This window comes from Gossypium hirsutum, chromosome A01, assembly GCF_007990345.1.
Source record: "Gossypium hirsutum isolate 1008001.06 chromosome A01, Gossypium_hirsutum_v2.1, whole genome shotgun sequence".
Classification (NCBI taxonomy): Eukaryota; Viridiplantae; Streptophyta; class Magnoliopsida; order Malvales; family Malvaceae; genus Gossypium; species Gossypium hirsutum.
The window spans coordinates 116,530,273-116,545,969 of record NC_053424.1 but is presented as its reverse complement, the minus strand read 5'-3'; the positions used below and the strand labels follow the sequence as shown (position 1 = coordinate 116,545,969).

General features: G+C 36.6%; 2 protein-coding genes across 6 annotated transcripts; both read right to left on the bottom strand.

Moving 5' to 3' along the window:
- Positions 1–22: 22 nt before the first annotated feature.
- LOC121230213 (uncharacterized) lies at positions 23–2,580 on the bottom strand. 5 transcript variants are annotated; one of them, XM_041114678.1, is made up of 3 exons: positions 1,353–2,580; positions 1,188–1,268; positions 23–1,090 (listed from the first exon to the last, which is right to left on the bottom strand). In XM_041114678.1, the coding sequence occupies exons 1-3, from the start codon at positions 1,669–1,671 to the stop codon at positions 1,020–1,022; spliced, it is 471 nt and encodes a 156-aa protein (XP_040970612.1). In that variant the 5' UTR covers positions 1,672–2,580; the 3' UTR covers positions 23–1,019. The 5 variants fall into 5 exon arrangements, with proteins under 5 accessions (XP_040970612.1, XP_040970613.1, XP_040970610.1 ...); XM_041114679.1 differs by having other exon boundaries at positions 1,476–2,578; XM_041114676.1 differs by having other exon boundaries at positions 23–1,079; positions 1,353–2,573.
- An 8,838-nt stretch (positions 2,581–11,418) lies between these two features.
- Positions 11,419–12,455, bottom strand: LOC107925597 (uncharacterized mitochondrial protein AtMg00810-like). Its single transcript, XM_016856311.1, has 2 exons — positions 12,282–12,455; positions 11,419–11,763 (listed from the first exon to the last, which is right to left on the bottom strand). Exons 1-2 carry the CDS (start codon positions 12,453–12,455, stop codon positions 11,419–11,421), a joined length of 519 nt encoding a protein of 172 aa, XP_016711800.1.
- Between the last annotated feature and the right edge of the window lie 3,242 nt (positions 12,456–15,697).

Sequence of the window (15,697 nt, the reverse complement as noted above, 5' to 3'; positions counted from 1 at the left end):
CGCCTTCTTTTTGTTTCTAAAACGACCAATTGGGAAGCCTTCTGTTTCGGAGACTATGAATGTTGTCCTCCAAACCAACTCCGGACATAACTGGCCAGAACTGGTGGATTTACTCATCACTGGAACCCGTCAAACCCTTTGCTACCATGCAAGTTTAATACATGATAACACACTGGTGTTGCAGGAGATGCTTCAGTTCACGGTAGAGTAGCTCTGGAGCAGACTTCCCCAGAAAATACTTTCAGAGAATTAAGTTTAAGAAAAATGGTAAAGGTGAAGACGTTAATATAATAATCACTGATCCATTGCATAAGGGCTTCATTGAAGGTAAACTACTGATTTCCTGTTTCTTTTTTGTTTGGTTACTTGATTATTTGATAGATGAACAAAGAGTGGATCTTCGTTATGACCTATTTTCTCATCGAGCTTTCATCAGCAGCTTTCAACCAGCTTTCTCGGTGCATAGTCTCTATATGCTTTTATCGCAATGTTAAATCTATTTGGCCACTCTTCTACTCAAGAATAAGAAGCATATTTCTTTTTTGTCAAGAAAGGAACATACATGCATTGACTTAGTATCAAGTACGGTACACAAAAGCGCCCATGGCCTCAGTAAACGGAGAGAGGCTTAATACAATTAGGGGATGAGATATGTGCAGAGTTGATCAAAAGCGAAGACAACGACAAATTTGCCTTTACCAACATACTCCTACCCAGCAGAAAAAGCCTGAGACTCATTTGTCACATGGTGAGTAGCCTCGGAATCAACAAACCAAGTGGCACTAACAGATGGATCTAACTGAATAGCTTGAGCAGTGGAGCTCTGTACAAAAGGCCCTAGAACTGAACGATCAGCAGACATTGTAATTGATGAACCATAAGAGGGCAAAACATTGTCCAAAAAAACTGGAACAGCTGATGTGAAAGCACACATATTAGTTGCAGGCACTGGTCGTGGTGGTCTATAACTGCTCGAGGAGACACCCGGTAAAGAATGACCAAACCGATGGAAGCATCAATCAACAAAATGTCCCACCTTTCCACAAAGTTGGCATTTTGGGTGTGATCCACCACCAAATCTGCCACACAGCTCCATTCCAGCAGACAAAAAACAGTTAGGTTTAAAACCGTTCACAGGTTGAGCCTGAAAGTCAGAATACTGTGTCACATGAACACTTATAGGCTACCTTGTAGAATTAAGTTCCTTCTCTCTGCATCAACAAGAATAGAACAAACTCCTTCAAGTGAAACAGGCTCTCTACTAGCAGCTATAACAGCAATAAATGGATCATACTCAACAGGTAAACCATTAAGGATAGTGGCCACATATTCAATTTCAGAAAGAGAGTTACCACTAGCAGCAAGAGTATCACATATTTTGGTTGTAGACATAGTAGAAAACAAGCGTAACAGTGTGCTCCAGATATCTTTTGAAGTATCTGATCCTACCAACTGAGATAAGAGATGGGACTTACAGTAAAAGCAACCGTGAGGCAAGAGCACAGTCTTGCTGAATGTACCGTTCATAGGCTTCATTTTCAACCAATTCACCTTCACTATTACGCACCTTAGCTGATGGAACAGTGACTTCTCCGGTGAGGAATTTCTCCAAACCATGGCTGCAGACGGTAAGAAACACTTGTTGCTTCCATTGGAGAAAGTTCTTTTCATCTAACCTCACATTTAACTTTTTATTGATAAATGTTTGATTGATTTTTGTAGATGAAGAAGCATCAGAAGTGGCAGGTCATGAAGAATCTGCACTCACCGAATCTGAAACTTCACCAGGCTGAACCATTGTTGACTCCACAGCTTAAGATCGTCTGATTATGCTGAGAACACCAGCTCTGATACCATGCTTGAAAGACTCAAAAGGTATGAACAAATGCAACTGAAGAAGAAAACAAACTAGAGAAAATAGAATGGTATTAGTCTTATTCCTGACTAGCATCAATACACGTATTTATAGTTGAAGTACAACTGTACAACTGATTATTAACCAGCTAACAACTAATTAACTTCTTAATTAACAGCCTAACAACCTCAGCTTACTCATACTTGACCATGTGCTGAATGAAGCTACTGACTGCCATGGCATCAAGTTCCACTACAAGATTTAATGTAAAGGGAAACAGCAAGGTTTAAACCATCTCTACGTGCCCCAAAGCTGTTTTGATGCAAGTGATGTGTGGGAAGTGCCTGAAGCAACCAGTAACCCAGTTCCTTCATCCTCTCTAATAAGAACCCAGCCCCACCGACACTTGGGGTTTTCAATGGATGAACCTTCGGAGTTAAGTTTATACCAATTTGCAGGGGGCTATTTCCATGTTATTCTTATAACAATAGGCAGTAGCACTTTGTTGGTGTTTTGGGACACTTTATTTGGAGGAAATATGAACTTCAGTTTAGAACTTAAACAACAATGTAATGAATTCGGATGAAGAATGAAGAAAACTTGAAAATTCGAGTCAGGGGATTTGAGCTTGAAAAATAGAAAAAAATTGAGGGCAAAGAAAAGAGAGACTATTTTTGATGAAATTCTAATGAATTTTCATTACCTTGAACTTTGGCATAAGGCCATTACATATACCAGACAATAGCTGGTCTAAATTAACAAATACATCACCTAAACATTACCTAACTCCACTTAATTCATTGGAACTAGGTGAAATTGACTTGCACACTTAGGCAAAGTTGGTAATCAGCTCTTTCACCATCAAGTTACATCAAATGTCATCCAAACATAGTTTAAAACGAACTAAATTGTAACGCCCTGATTTTTAGGCCTGGAAGTATTGGGCCTTGAGTCTGGGTTCGGGTGAAAAACAGCCCGAATAATTTGGATGTTATTATTACTATTTCGTATGTTTAGTTTAGTAATTAAATAAATTACGAAGGGTTTATGGTGTGGGAAAAAAGGCCCAAGAGTAAATTTAATTCGAGGCAATTCCTGAATTTTAATTTTGGGAGAGAGGGTTCTGGCGATATGGGCTTTTAAAGTTGAGGTGGTAAAATAGGACACAAAAAGATCTATGGTAAAGTGGCATGTGGCGCCACCTAGGTGTTTGGGGAGTAACGTGTGGATGTTTAGGGGAAGCCAGAGTTCAAGTCACAAGGTAAGCGTATTGTTACTTTTATTTTTTGTGTGTGCATGTGCCGGGCATGTGATAGAGCTTAAGTGGAAATTAGGCTAGGACTTTAGAAGGTTGGGCCGTGGGTCTGAATAGCCATTAGGGCAAGCTTTATTTTCTTTTTGTTTTTTTGAATTAGGGTTAGCCACCTAGAGCCTTCCTTTTCATTCTATTCTCTTCTCAGTATCTCAAAAAGCCGAAAAACGCAAAGTTAGATCTCCTGAGTGCGGAATTCTTCCTTCTCTTCTCCTCTCTTCTTCTATTTTTTTTCTCCTTATTTTCTTCTCTAGCCGAAACATTCCTACCATTCTACTCATTTCCTCTTTCATTCCCATTCTTTTCTAAACCTCTACAGCCGATTGCCATAAAAGCTGAAAACCCGAAAGTTGTTTATTGTGCCGATTTCTTCTAGTCAAAATCCTCCTATTTTCTTCATCTCTTTTGGTCGATTTTCACATCCTCTAAACCTCAACCCCTGTTGGCAATACCACTGCAAAAACCACCATACCAAATCATCTTTCTCTTCACAATTCCAAAAGCCGAAAACACTATAGTTTTAGGGACATATAGCCGAATTTTTAGATCTCTAAGATTCGATTTCTGCAAGTGTTTAAGGGCTGGATCTACATCAGATCTGAGTAGAAACTGAAGTGGAATCGTTTTGGTTGAAAGAACCTGTGGTAAGTATTCAGATCTATTCTTTATTTCGGGTTTTAGAAAAGTCGAAATCCCTAAAGGCATAGGGAGGCTGTCGAATGGAGCTTAAGGCTCTAAGGGTTGTAACAATTGATTTGTTTTGGTGTTAGTGTGATCTAGAGGCTGTTGATCGAAGGCTTGGACAAGTGGAGCGACTAGATCGAGATCTAGTCACTAGTTTTGGCAAAGGTAGGATCTCAAGGGCCATATGTATTGATGGCCGATTATGGTAAGTAAGTTTATGATGTTTGCCATTATACTTTGGATTTGATATGTCTAGTGAGCGATTTTAGGATATTGTGGGAGATTTTGGTAGCAGTTGTCGCAAATCAGGTGTGCAAACGACACCCACTAGTAGACTAGATTGGCAAAAGCCGAAAAGCCGAAATGCCAAAAAGCCAACATTTCGAGAACTTGCGAGTGTGCAAGCGCTCGTGGGATTGTTTGTATTAATAATTTTGGTAACTTCAACGATAAGATTTTAGAGTGCGCAATTTCGTGCACTTCGGTATATTTGGGCTTAATGGGCCGAAATTGGGTTAAATGGGCCAACGGGCCCAATTCGGTAAAAATGTTCGGTAAGTGTTTCTGTTAATACGTTAATAACTGTAATGAGCATGAAACCCTAAAAAGACTGATAAAATTACTGAAATACCTCTGTAAGGTAGAATTACCGTAATACCCCTAAAGGCAGGGGTGTTCATTCGGTTAACCGACCCGAAATATTATTAACCGAATTAACTGACCTTTCAAAAATTTTAACCGTTAACCGAACCGAAATTTTTTTAAAAAATATTAACCGAACCAAAGTTTTTCGATTAATTAGGTATGTTAACCGAATTAACCGAAAATTATATTTTTTTTTATTTTTGGTTAAAAATTAACCGAATTACCCGGATTAACCGAATTAACCGAATTAACCGAATTGACCAAATTGACCGAATTGACCGAATTGACCGAATTGACCGAATTGACCGAATTAACCGAATTGACCGAATTGAATCACTACACTACATAATTAAAAATATTACATAAGTCTTTGAATTACTACATAATTAAAAACATTACATAAGTCTTTGAATCACTAAATAATTAAAAACATTCATAAGTCTTGAAATTAACACATAATTGAAATGTAAGTCTTTAATATTTTCCATTTGTATCCATTTCTTCTCTTCAAAAGATCTCCATTTGCATTAAACCTACAAAAAAAAATGTGCAACAATTTAGCATATAATAGAAATATATGCATTTAAAAAAATCAAATAATATAAACAAACAAATAGATTATAAGTTAACAAGAATAAGATAGTAAGCATACCCTTCAACTCACGAAAGCTCATGAATTTAGGGTAGGCTCTAATGCATTCCAAGAAAAGTCTAAACATTGAATCAAATAAATAAGTAGGAGTGATAGGAGTGATATGGTAAAAAAATTGAAACTATTAAAATAAAACAATAAATATACCATTTTCAATCTTGTCAAGCTCTTGGATTTGTTCTTCAATCTCTTTGATGTCTTCTTGTGATGATGATTTTCGAATCCAATCTTGAGTACACACAAGAGCTTGTACAATTTTAGGAGTTAAAGAACTCCTATATTGATCAAGCACACGTCCCCCAGTGCTAAATGCAGACTCTGAAGCAACCGTAGAAACCGGTATAGCTAACACATCTCTGGCCATTTTTGAAAGAGTGGGAAATCTAGGGCTATTCACTTTTCACCACAATAAAATATCAAAATATTCAACAAATTCCTCATTAGCCTCAACTAGATATTTATCCAACTCAGATGTTTTATCCTCACCACAAATTTCCAACTCACGCTTTTTATACAAAGCTTGCATTCGCCTTTTCATTTTTTGTTGTGGTTCGCCGAGAGAAACATGTGTTGGCACACTCGATTGGCTACAAGTACTATGAAGTGAAGGCTTATACTCATCAAACAATTCATACAAAGATTCCTTCAACTTTTGCATCATTTCAGAAGCTTTTTTAGAACTAGACATTTCACTAAGTGCAAATTCAAGATACTTTAGTTTTTGTCTACGATCTAAAACACAAGCAACAAACATAAGCAAATTCATCTTATCAATATCACCCCAATACTTATCATACTTCTCTTTTATCTTGATGGCTATAACATTGAAATCAACATTACTATTTAAGTGAGCATCTCGTAAAAGAATATCAATTCAGAAAGCTCATCAAAAAAATTATTGGATGTGACATATGAAGTGCCAGATATACGCAAAGTGACTTCATAAAAGTGTTCCAAGAAATCCCTCAAGTCTCTAACATTAGCCCAATCATCCACACTAGGCCAACCCTCTCCCTTTTCAAGTTCAGCCCTAAAGTTTGTATCTTGCTCCTCAAATCTCTCAAAAGCTCTCTCAAAGTTCTGAGCAGTGTCTAACATTAAGTAGGTCGAGTTCCACCTAGTACAAACATCAAGACACAACATCTTCTTGCACTCTATCTTTTCCACCACAACACACTCCTTAAACTTTTGTAATCTAGCTGGAGATTGTCTCACATATCTAACAGCCCCCTAACACGTTCAACAGATTTATTCATTTCTTTTAAGCCTTCAACAACAATCAAATTCACAATGTGTGCCATGCATCTCATATGAAGATATTTACCATTTTGAACTAAACCCCCGTCGAGGGTTAAATTTCTTTCTCAAATAACCAATAGCAACATCATTTGAACTTACATTATCAACAGTAATAGTAAAGAACTTATCAATCCCCCAATTCAACAAGCATTTCTCAATCACCATCCCAATGGACTCACCCTTATGACTAGAAATTGGACAAAAGTTTAAAATCTTTTTATTCAATTTCCAATCATTATCAATAAAGTGAGCAGTGATACACAAATAATTAACTCTTTGCAAAGAAGTCCATGTGTCAGTAGTTAAGCAAACTCTAGAACAAGAACTTTTCAAAAGTTGTTTTATCTTGACCCTTTCATCTAAATACAGTTGATAAACATCCCTAGTCATAGTAGTTCGTGAAGGAATATGAAACCTAGGACATGCCACAAACATAAATTTCTTAAAGCCTTCACTTTCAACAAACTTGAAAGGTAATTCATCAATCACAATCATTTGTGCTAATCCTTTCCTACATGCTTCTTGATCAAATCTCCAAGTTGAAAGATGCCATTTCCCCCCTTCAACTCTCTTTCTAGGTAAAACTAGTTGTCCTTGACTAGTGTCAACAACATTGCTAGGATTTTTCTTACATGCACCAATATGATATTTCAATGACCCTGTACCATTTCTTTTCACATCACAACAAAATTCCTTTTGACAATAATTACATTTAGCCTTACTTGCACCCTCACTATTAATAATCTTAGTGAAGTGAGACCAAATTTCTAACCTTTGAGGAGTGGCTTTTCTTTTCCTAGTAGTCACATTTGCTTGGCTTGAAGCTCCAACTCCCGAATTTTCAGAATCTATCGAAGTAGGAGGTGTAACACTACCCTCAATAGATGTTGGTTCGGTGGACATTCTGCAAGAAAAAAATTATATAATAAATTAAAATATATTAATAATATTAAACATATTTTTATACTGCTTTCCTTTATTATGAAATCAAATCTTTCATTTGACCAAAAGAAAGGTACAAAGATTAACCTAAAGTACTATTACGGTCTTATACTATAAATATTAACTTATTCAATTTTAAGTAAAAAGAACAAAAGTACAAACTCTCTCTTAATTCTTTTACCTATTACTTTATACATATATATATATATATGTATAACCATTATTTTTTTTCTTTTAAATATATAACTTATGAAAAGCTGCTGTTTGTTTTTTTATACTAGAAGGTATTTTAATCTTTTTATTTTAATAAAAATCAATAAAAATATGCATATGTTGGAACTTGAACTTAAGTAAATTGGATTAATAAACTTTTAAATTTATCATCCAATCAAAACTTAATTTTAATATACTTTATACATTATTATTTTAATATACACAATTCACTATATTCATCAGTTGTATGTCTAATACTATTTATTAAACCCCTAATTGAGTTAGTGTCACCCTTAATCGACTTACAAATTAGTAAGGAAATTATAAAAATGTACTTCTGTAATTAAAATAAAAATGTACAAATTAAATATTTTATTTCAGATTTAATAAAAAATAATCTAAAATAATATATAAAAAATAATTTTTAAATATTTAAAAATTTGATTTGATGCAATTATATATGATGCTTAATTTGATTTTTTAAATTAAAATACTAAATTTGAGAAAATCAAAAACATGAGCCGACTGTGAGTTAATATGTTATGGCCCAACTAGCTTGTTTTTTGTGCAGATATAATTGAGCTATGTCCTTAAAAGTTAAAAGATGGGGGTTTAGTCAAGGAAAATGGGCAAAGTCGCATAGGAGCAAAGGCAGAGGCAAGGCAAGGCATGCTTTTTATGTCTATATCATACTTTTGTTTTCTAGTTAGTGTTCCAGTTCTTGTTATGTCTTGCTTTTACATTGTACTTTTGTTTTTGTTGGGTGTTTCTTTTACAATTTTAATTGCTCTTTCATGTCTGGTTTCTTCTTTAAAGAAAGGATTTTTGGTGTTCTTTCTCTTGTAGATTTTTTCATGAGAGAAACTTTGAGTTGAAAAATGGGTATTTTGGTTTTGCTTGTATCTGCCTAGTTTTGGGGTTTTCTTTTAATTCACTTCTCTAAGATCTATGACTATAATGGTGGGTATTTCCATTTTTTGTCTTTCACTTTGCCGATTAGCTTGAAATGCAAGTGAAAAATAAAGTTTCTATTTTTATTCTTAATAAAGTTCAAATATTTTACCAAATGAAGGTTATTTCTAATGTTAAGATTAATTTAATTTGCGGATTGTTGAAGATGATGGCCCTTTTTATTTTTTAGCTCAAATTTATGTTTATGTAACTTGCATTGCATTTTCTTGTAGGACTGTAAATGAATCAATGGGATTATACTGAATAAACTGTATATTGAAACCTGATTTTAAATTTTAAATACATATATGATTAAATATCATTATAAAAATATTAAATAAGATCATAAAATACCTCAAAAATCAAGAAAACAAAGAGTTTTCTTAGTTGCAGGTAACAGAGCTGCTTGCCTGCTTCCGTGCTTTGACGACAACACCAGCGGGCAGCCGTAGCCTCAGCCTCCAACTATGATACTTTTGAAGGTTTTAGGAGATTTTGAAGGTTTTGAAGGTTTTGAGAGATTTGAAAATTTCAATTAGGGGTTTGAAACTTGAAAAGTTAGGTTTTTTTTGTTTTTCTGTCTCGCGTGTGTGTGTGTAATTAGTGAGTGAGCAGGGAAGTTTTAGTTTTACCATAGTTTTACTTTTAGATTTTTATTTTTATTTATTAAATTATTTGTATTGGATTGGATAATTAGGTTGGGTAAATGGGTTGGGTTGGGTTGGCCACTTAAGTTTAAATATATTAGATTGGGTTTTATGTTGTATTGGGTTTGGGTTTTATTTATTTTTTTGGTTAACCAAAAAAATTCGGTTAACTGACATGTTTCGAACCGAATTAACCGTTAACCGAAAATTCAAAAAATTATTAACCGACCCCCGACCGAAAAAATTCGGTTAACTGACCGATTAACCGAATTGGGTCGGTTAACCGAATTTTTTTGATTTTAATCGAATTGTGCACACCCCTACCTAAATGGGTAAGTTTACGATTATGCCCCTCGAGGGTAAATAACTGTTCTTACGCTATAATCTGACTGTCTTTCTGAAGCATGCCTTGTTAATTATATATTCTCTGCATACATGTCATACTGCATGGGGTTGGGTTTTGTTATGGAGGAAGAACTTGTTCGGGTGGCTGTGCCACATATTCTGATATAAGCAGCTTTGCTGAGGATTATAGTTACTGCCGCAACCGGTGCTAACACTGTAAGTGTACGGATGGCGTGGGTGATTTATTCCCCATAGGAAGTGTAAGGATGGACGGAGGCAAGTGCAGGGTTGGATGGGGTTATCATGCATTAATTATATGAGACTGTTTTATTATGGGCCAACTGTATTGAAATGGGCCCAACTGTGTTAATATGGGCAATGCCCAATATATCTCGACTTGTAATAGGGCTACGGCTCAGATTGATACTGATATGGGTTAGGCCCAGTATGCTCTGATACTGTAAGGGGCTATGGCTCAGATTAATATTGATATGGGCTAAGGCCTAGTTAACTCTGATTTCTGAATAGGGCTTAGGCCCAGTAGAGCTTGAACTGATTTAGGCTCTAGTTGGGTTTACTTTACACACTGAGTTTTCCAAACTCACCCCCCTTTTTTCCCATCTTTGCAGGTGAGCCTTAGATCGGTGGACTTGGAGCTGGAGGGATTCAGAGTGGCCATATGGACTGTTTAAAATAAGTGTTTATACCTTTGCTTTTATTTTAGATTATTTCCTTTATATTTTCGGGTTTTAATTTGTAATAAGCCCGTTTTAATTATTTTTAGTTGTTTTTAGTATGTTTGGTTAACTTAGATATGATATTGTTTTAACTGTTTGAAATTGAATAACTCTAGGGCGCATTTTAAAAAGGTTACTTGATTTCAAAATATCGTGATAACAAAACAAGGCTTCCGCAACGAAAATGTTTTCAAAATTAATAACCTTTTCAAATGGTTTTAAACGAATTGGTTTTCCTTGAACAATCATTCAGTTAAAGTGTGGCAATGGTTGTGTGCATGTCTAGGATTGGATCTGTGAAGAGCTGGGTACTTAAGCAGACTAATTGACTCACCTCCTCTTTTCTGGCATCCTACCTGGTGCACAGCTTCCATTCACTTTAATCTTTAACGAAGATATTCTTTAAACACTAAGAAAGACTTTAGATAAAACATGACTTTTCTAGTAACGTTTTAATGTGACACGCCGTATTCAGTCGTAACGTCTGGGCCGGGTTTGGGGTGTTACATAAATTACAAGAGTAACAAAATGAAACCGAGATGAAACAGTAGCATTGATATCCTCAGTTGCATGTATTTCATCCAGCAATATTGCAGCAGCTACTTCTTCATATTTCATCCACAAGACTTATGTGCATGAATTCTTCTTGGTTGCATGAGCTGCATGGAGGGCCATTTTCTAACACTCCTCCTTGGTCTCCATACTGCTGATTCCTAACTGCTTCCTTAATTTGATAAATCTTGATACACCAAGAGCCTTTGTGAAGATATCAGCAACTTGTTCTTCTGAATTGCAATGAATCAGCTCTACCTCTCGAGCTTATCCAATCTCCCTTACCACATGTAACTTGATGTTGAAATGCTTTGTTCTACCATGGAAAACGAGATTCTTTGTAATTGCAACAGCAGACAGGTTATCACAGTATATCTTTGTTGCTTCTCTTTGATGTAGGTTCAAATTAGCTAGGAATTTCTTCAGCCAAATGGCTTGATTAACAATACTTGCAGCTACAACATACTTAGCTTCTGCTGTTGATTGAGCCACTATAGTTGCTTCTTTGAACTCCATCAGAACATTGCTGAGTCTATTGTGAATGCATAACCAGAAGTGCCTTTCATATCATCTTTTGAACCAGCTCAGTCACTGTCAGTATAGCTTACTAGCTTTAAATTTTCAGTTTTTCTAAACTGTATGCCATGGCTCAAAGTACCCTTGATGTACTTGAGCACTCTTTTTGCTGCTTGAAAATGCTGTGTGTTGCAGCAATGCATGAATCTCAATAGTATACTTACAGCAAACATGATATCTGGTCTAGTAGCTGTTAAGTACAATAAGCAACCAACTAGACTCCTATAGGCAGATTCACTGACCTGTTCATGGTCTCCTTGGCTTGACAACTTCATTCCAACAGTCATAGGTGTGCTTGTTGGCTTGCAATTCTCCATAGAGAATTTGCTTAAGATTTTTGCAGCAAATATCTTCTGTCCCAAGAAGATTCAACTTTGTGTTTGCAGCACATCCATTCCAAGGAATATGTCATCTGCGCCAAATCAGACATCTCAAACATGTCTTTCATTTTTGGCCTTGAAATTAGCCAACATAATCTGATCTCCTCCTGTCACTAAGAGATCATCTACATAAAGGGACACAATGAGCTGTGTTTCAGCCTATTCCTTCTTGACATACAGTGTTGGTTCACTGATGCTTCTTTCGAATCCCAAGCTAACCAGGTAGCTATCAATCCTAGCATACCAGGCTCTAGGAGCTTGTTTTAGGCCATACAAGGCTTTCTTCAGTTTGTATACTTTGTGCTCTTCACCAGGCACTTTAAATCCTTTAGGCTATTCTACATAAATTTCTTCTTCAAAGAATCCATTGAGGAAGGCTGACTTCACATCCAGTTGATGTATGATCCATTGCTTTTGTGCAGCCAAAGCAACTAACAATCTGATTGTATCAAGCCTGGCTACTGGTGCAAAAGTTTTCGTGTAGTCCAGACCATATTGTTGACTGAACCATTGACAACAAGTCTAGCTTTCAGCTTGTTTAAACTGCCATCAGTATTCTGTTTTGCTCGATAGACCCATTTGACACCAATCGTCTTTCTATTGGCAGGTCCTTCAGTCAACTCCCATGTCTGATTCTTCTGAATCATCTTAATTTCATCAATCATGGCTTGCTTCCACCCTTCATCAGCTTTAGCTTCTTCAAAACTGGTGGCTCCACTATAGTAACTTGTGCTCTTTCATAAATTTCAGCTAAAGGTCTGGTCCCTCTAATTGGCACATCATCTATGTTCATTTCTGGATCAACTTGATCAGGTTCAATCTGACCTGCTATGAGTTCTTCAGAAACATCTTCAGCTTCATTTCTTTCCCCGTTCCACTGAGCCTTCTCATCAAACACAACATCCCTGCTTATTTGAATTTTGTTTGTTACAGGATCTTAAAATCCTGTACCCTTTCTTGACCATACTGTAGCCTGCTAGAATTCCAGGCACATCCTTCTTGGACAGTTTATCCCTTTTTACTACTGGTATATGGCTGTAACATAGACAACCAAAGACTTTCAAATGAGCCAATGATGACTTAAACCCGAACCAGGCTTCAAATGGAGTCTTATGGTCCAATGCCTTGGTTGGTAGCCTGTTCTGAATATAAACAACAGTTTTAACTGCTTCAGCCCACATAGTCTTGGGTAAATTCTTCTGAAATAGCAAACATCTGGCCATATTCATCAAGCTTCTATTTTTCCTTTCACTTACACCATTTTGTTGAGGTGTATAAATGTTAGTGAGCTGGTGTTTAATGCCTACTTCATCGCAAAAGGTATTAAACCCGGATGAAGTATACTCTGTCCCATTGTTTGACCTCAAGGTTTTCAGCTTACAACCTATTTCAGTCTCTATAGCAGCTTTAAACTTCAAAAATACAGAAGTTACCTCTGACTTGTTCTTCAAAAAGTAAATCCAACAGTATCTTGAAAAATCATCAATAAAAAGAATGAAATAACTGTTGCCATTCAATGACTGAGTCTTCATGGGGCCACACATATCAGTGTGTACTAGCTGCAGCTTATCTGAAGCTCTCCAGGTTGATTTTGCAGGAAATGGTTGTCTGACTTGTTTTCCAATCTGGCAAACCTCACAAACATCCTCTTCTTCAACTGAGTTGATAAAGTTCTCAACCATATCTTCTTTGGTTAGCTGGTCCATGGATCTGTAGTTGGCATGACCAAGCCTTTGGTGTTAAAGCTTGGAATCTTCAGTAGAGGCAGTGAAGGTTGAGTGTGAGTCATTTGGCCAGTTGACTTCAAAGCATTTATCAGTCATAGTGACTGACATGAGGCTTGATCCATTTAGATCAGCAATTTGGCACTCCTTGCCCTTAAACACGATTGAATAGCCTTTCTCCAGCAATTGAGCAATACTGAGAAGGTTCCTATCAATCTCAGGTATTAGCAATACATTTGAGATGATTTCGTTGCTTGTGGGAGTGCATATAAGCACGTCCCCTTTTCCTTCAGTCTTGATAAACTGCCCATTACCAACTTTCACCTTGGTTTTGCAGCATTTCTTTAAGGTTTTGAAAATGGTTGCATTTGGTGACATGTGGTTAGTGCAACCACTGTCCAAAAGCCATCCTTTTGAGCCCTTCTTTTGGCCAGCTGAGCATGACACAGTAAAGACCTGCTCCTCATGGTCACTACTGTTTTTTGCCACTTGAGTTTCAACATTTTTCTCTTGTGCTTGATTTTGCCTAGGTCTGCCTTTGTTTTTGCAAACCCTTTCAACATGCCCATTTTTCTTGCAATGTTGACATAGAGCATCTGGTCTAAACCAGCATCTATCTTCTGGATGACTTAGTCTTTTACAGTGCTTGCAGGGTTGATTCCCCCTTCTTGCAGCATCAGGCTTAGGCCTGTTTTTCCAATTCTCTTTGCCTTTGTAGGTTGTGGTGCTTGAGGCAGCTTTAGCCTTAGCTTGAAAAGCACCTTCTTAGTGCTCCTCTATCCTGGTAGCTCTCCTTTGTTCCTGAGCATAAAGAGCATTGATGAGCTCAGTTAAGGAGATGCTTGCTAGGTCTCTCGAATCCTCAAGGGATGAGATTTTTACCTCATATCTTTCAAGCAATGTTGAGAGCACCTTTTCCACGATTCTTACCTTACTAAACTGTTCTCCAAGCAATCTTATACTGTTTATTACAGCCATAATTCTATCTGAATACTACTTGATAGTTTCTTTTTCCTTCATCTTCAAGTTCTCGAACTCCCTTATCAGATTCAACAACTGCTGCTACCTTGTCTTTTCAGTACCTTAGAACTCCTCATTGAGCTTGTCCCAGGCTTGCTTTGGAGTCTCACAAGCCATGATCCTTGTGAAAATTACATCAGACACACTATTTTGGATGTAAGACATGGCCTTGTGTCTTTGTTCTTTCATCAGAATATTGTCTGATTTGAGCCACTGTTGGGTTGGCTCTTAGAGGTACTGGTTCAACATCTGAGTTGACAACCTCCCACAAATCAAATGCTTGTAGATAGGTCTTAATTTTTACTATCCATATGTGGTAGCCTTCTCCATTGAACACTGGTGGTGGCACTGGTGAGAATCCTGATGAAGATATGGTTCTACAGGTCCACTAAGAATTTGGCTCTAGATACCAATTGTTGGTGTTTTGGGACACTTTATCTGGAGGAAATATGAGCTTCAGTCTGGAACTTAAACAACAATGTAATGAATCCGGATGAAGAATGAAGAAAACTTGAAAATTCGAGTGAGGAAATTTGAGCTTGAAAAACAAAATGAAATTGAAGGCAAAGAAAAGAGAAAGTATTTTTGATGAAATTCTAATGAATTTTCATTACCTTGAACTTTGGCATAAGGCCATTACATATACCAGACAATGGTTGGTCTAAATTAACAAATACATCACCTAATCATTACCTAACTCCATTTAATTCATTGGAACTAGGTGAAATTGACTTGTACACTTAGGCAAAGCTGGTAATCAGCTCTTTCACCATCAAGTTACATCAAATGTCATCCAAACATAGTTCAAAATGAACTAAATTAAGTTCAAAATGAACTAAATTACAAGAGTAACAAAATGAAACCGAGATAAAACAGTAGCATTGATATCCTCAGTTGCATGTATTTCATCCGACAATACTGCAGCAGCTACTTCTTCATATTTCATCCACAAAACTTATGTGCATGAATTCTTCTTGATTGCATGAGCTGCATGGAGGGCCATTCTCTAACGCACTCTTTTTGGATCATAAGCAACACTGCAATAGCAAAAAAATTGACAGCTTTCAGCAGCTCTATGGATGATCTCATTGCAAAGCTGCTTGCCATTGTAGAGAAGGGAATATGATACCTTATATTGCGCAATATAATTCCTTCTTTAGGCC

What these genes read in the sequence shown, in the direction of transcription:
- LOC121230213 (XM_041114675.1), bottom strand. Translation starts at nt 1,671, where the DNA reads ATGAAAAGAACTTTCTCCAATGGAAGCAACAAGTGTTTCTTACCGTCT. An exon ending in AAGGAACTTAATTCTACAAG is followed by an intron (nt 1,080 to 1,187) that starts GTAGCCTATAAG and finishes GCTGTGTGGCAG; the next exon opens with ATTTGGTGGTGGATCACACC.
- LOC107925597 (XM_016856311.1), bottom strand. Translation starts at nt 12,455, where the DNA reads ATGATTGATGAAATTAAGATGATTCAGAAGAATCAGACATGGGAGTTG. An exon ending in ATGGTTCAGTCAACAATATG is followed by an intron (nt 11,764 to 12,281) that starts GTCTGGACTACA and finishes TTCTTGGGACAG; the next exon opens with AAGATATTTGCTGCAAAAAT.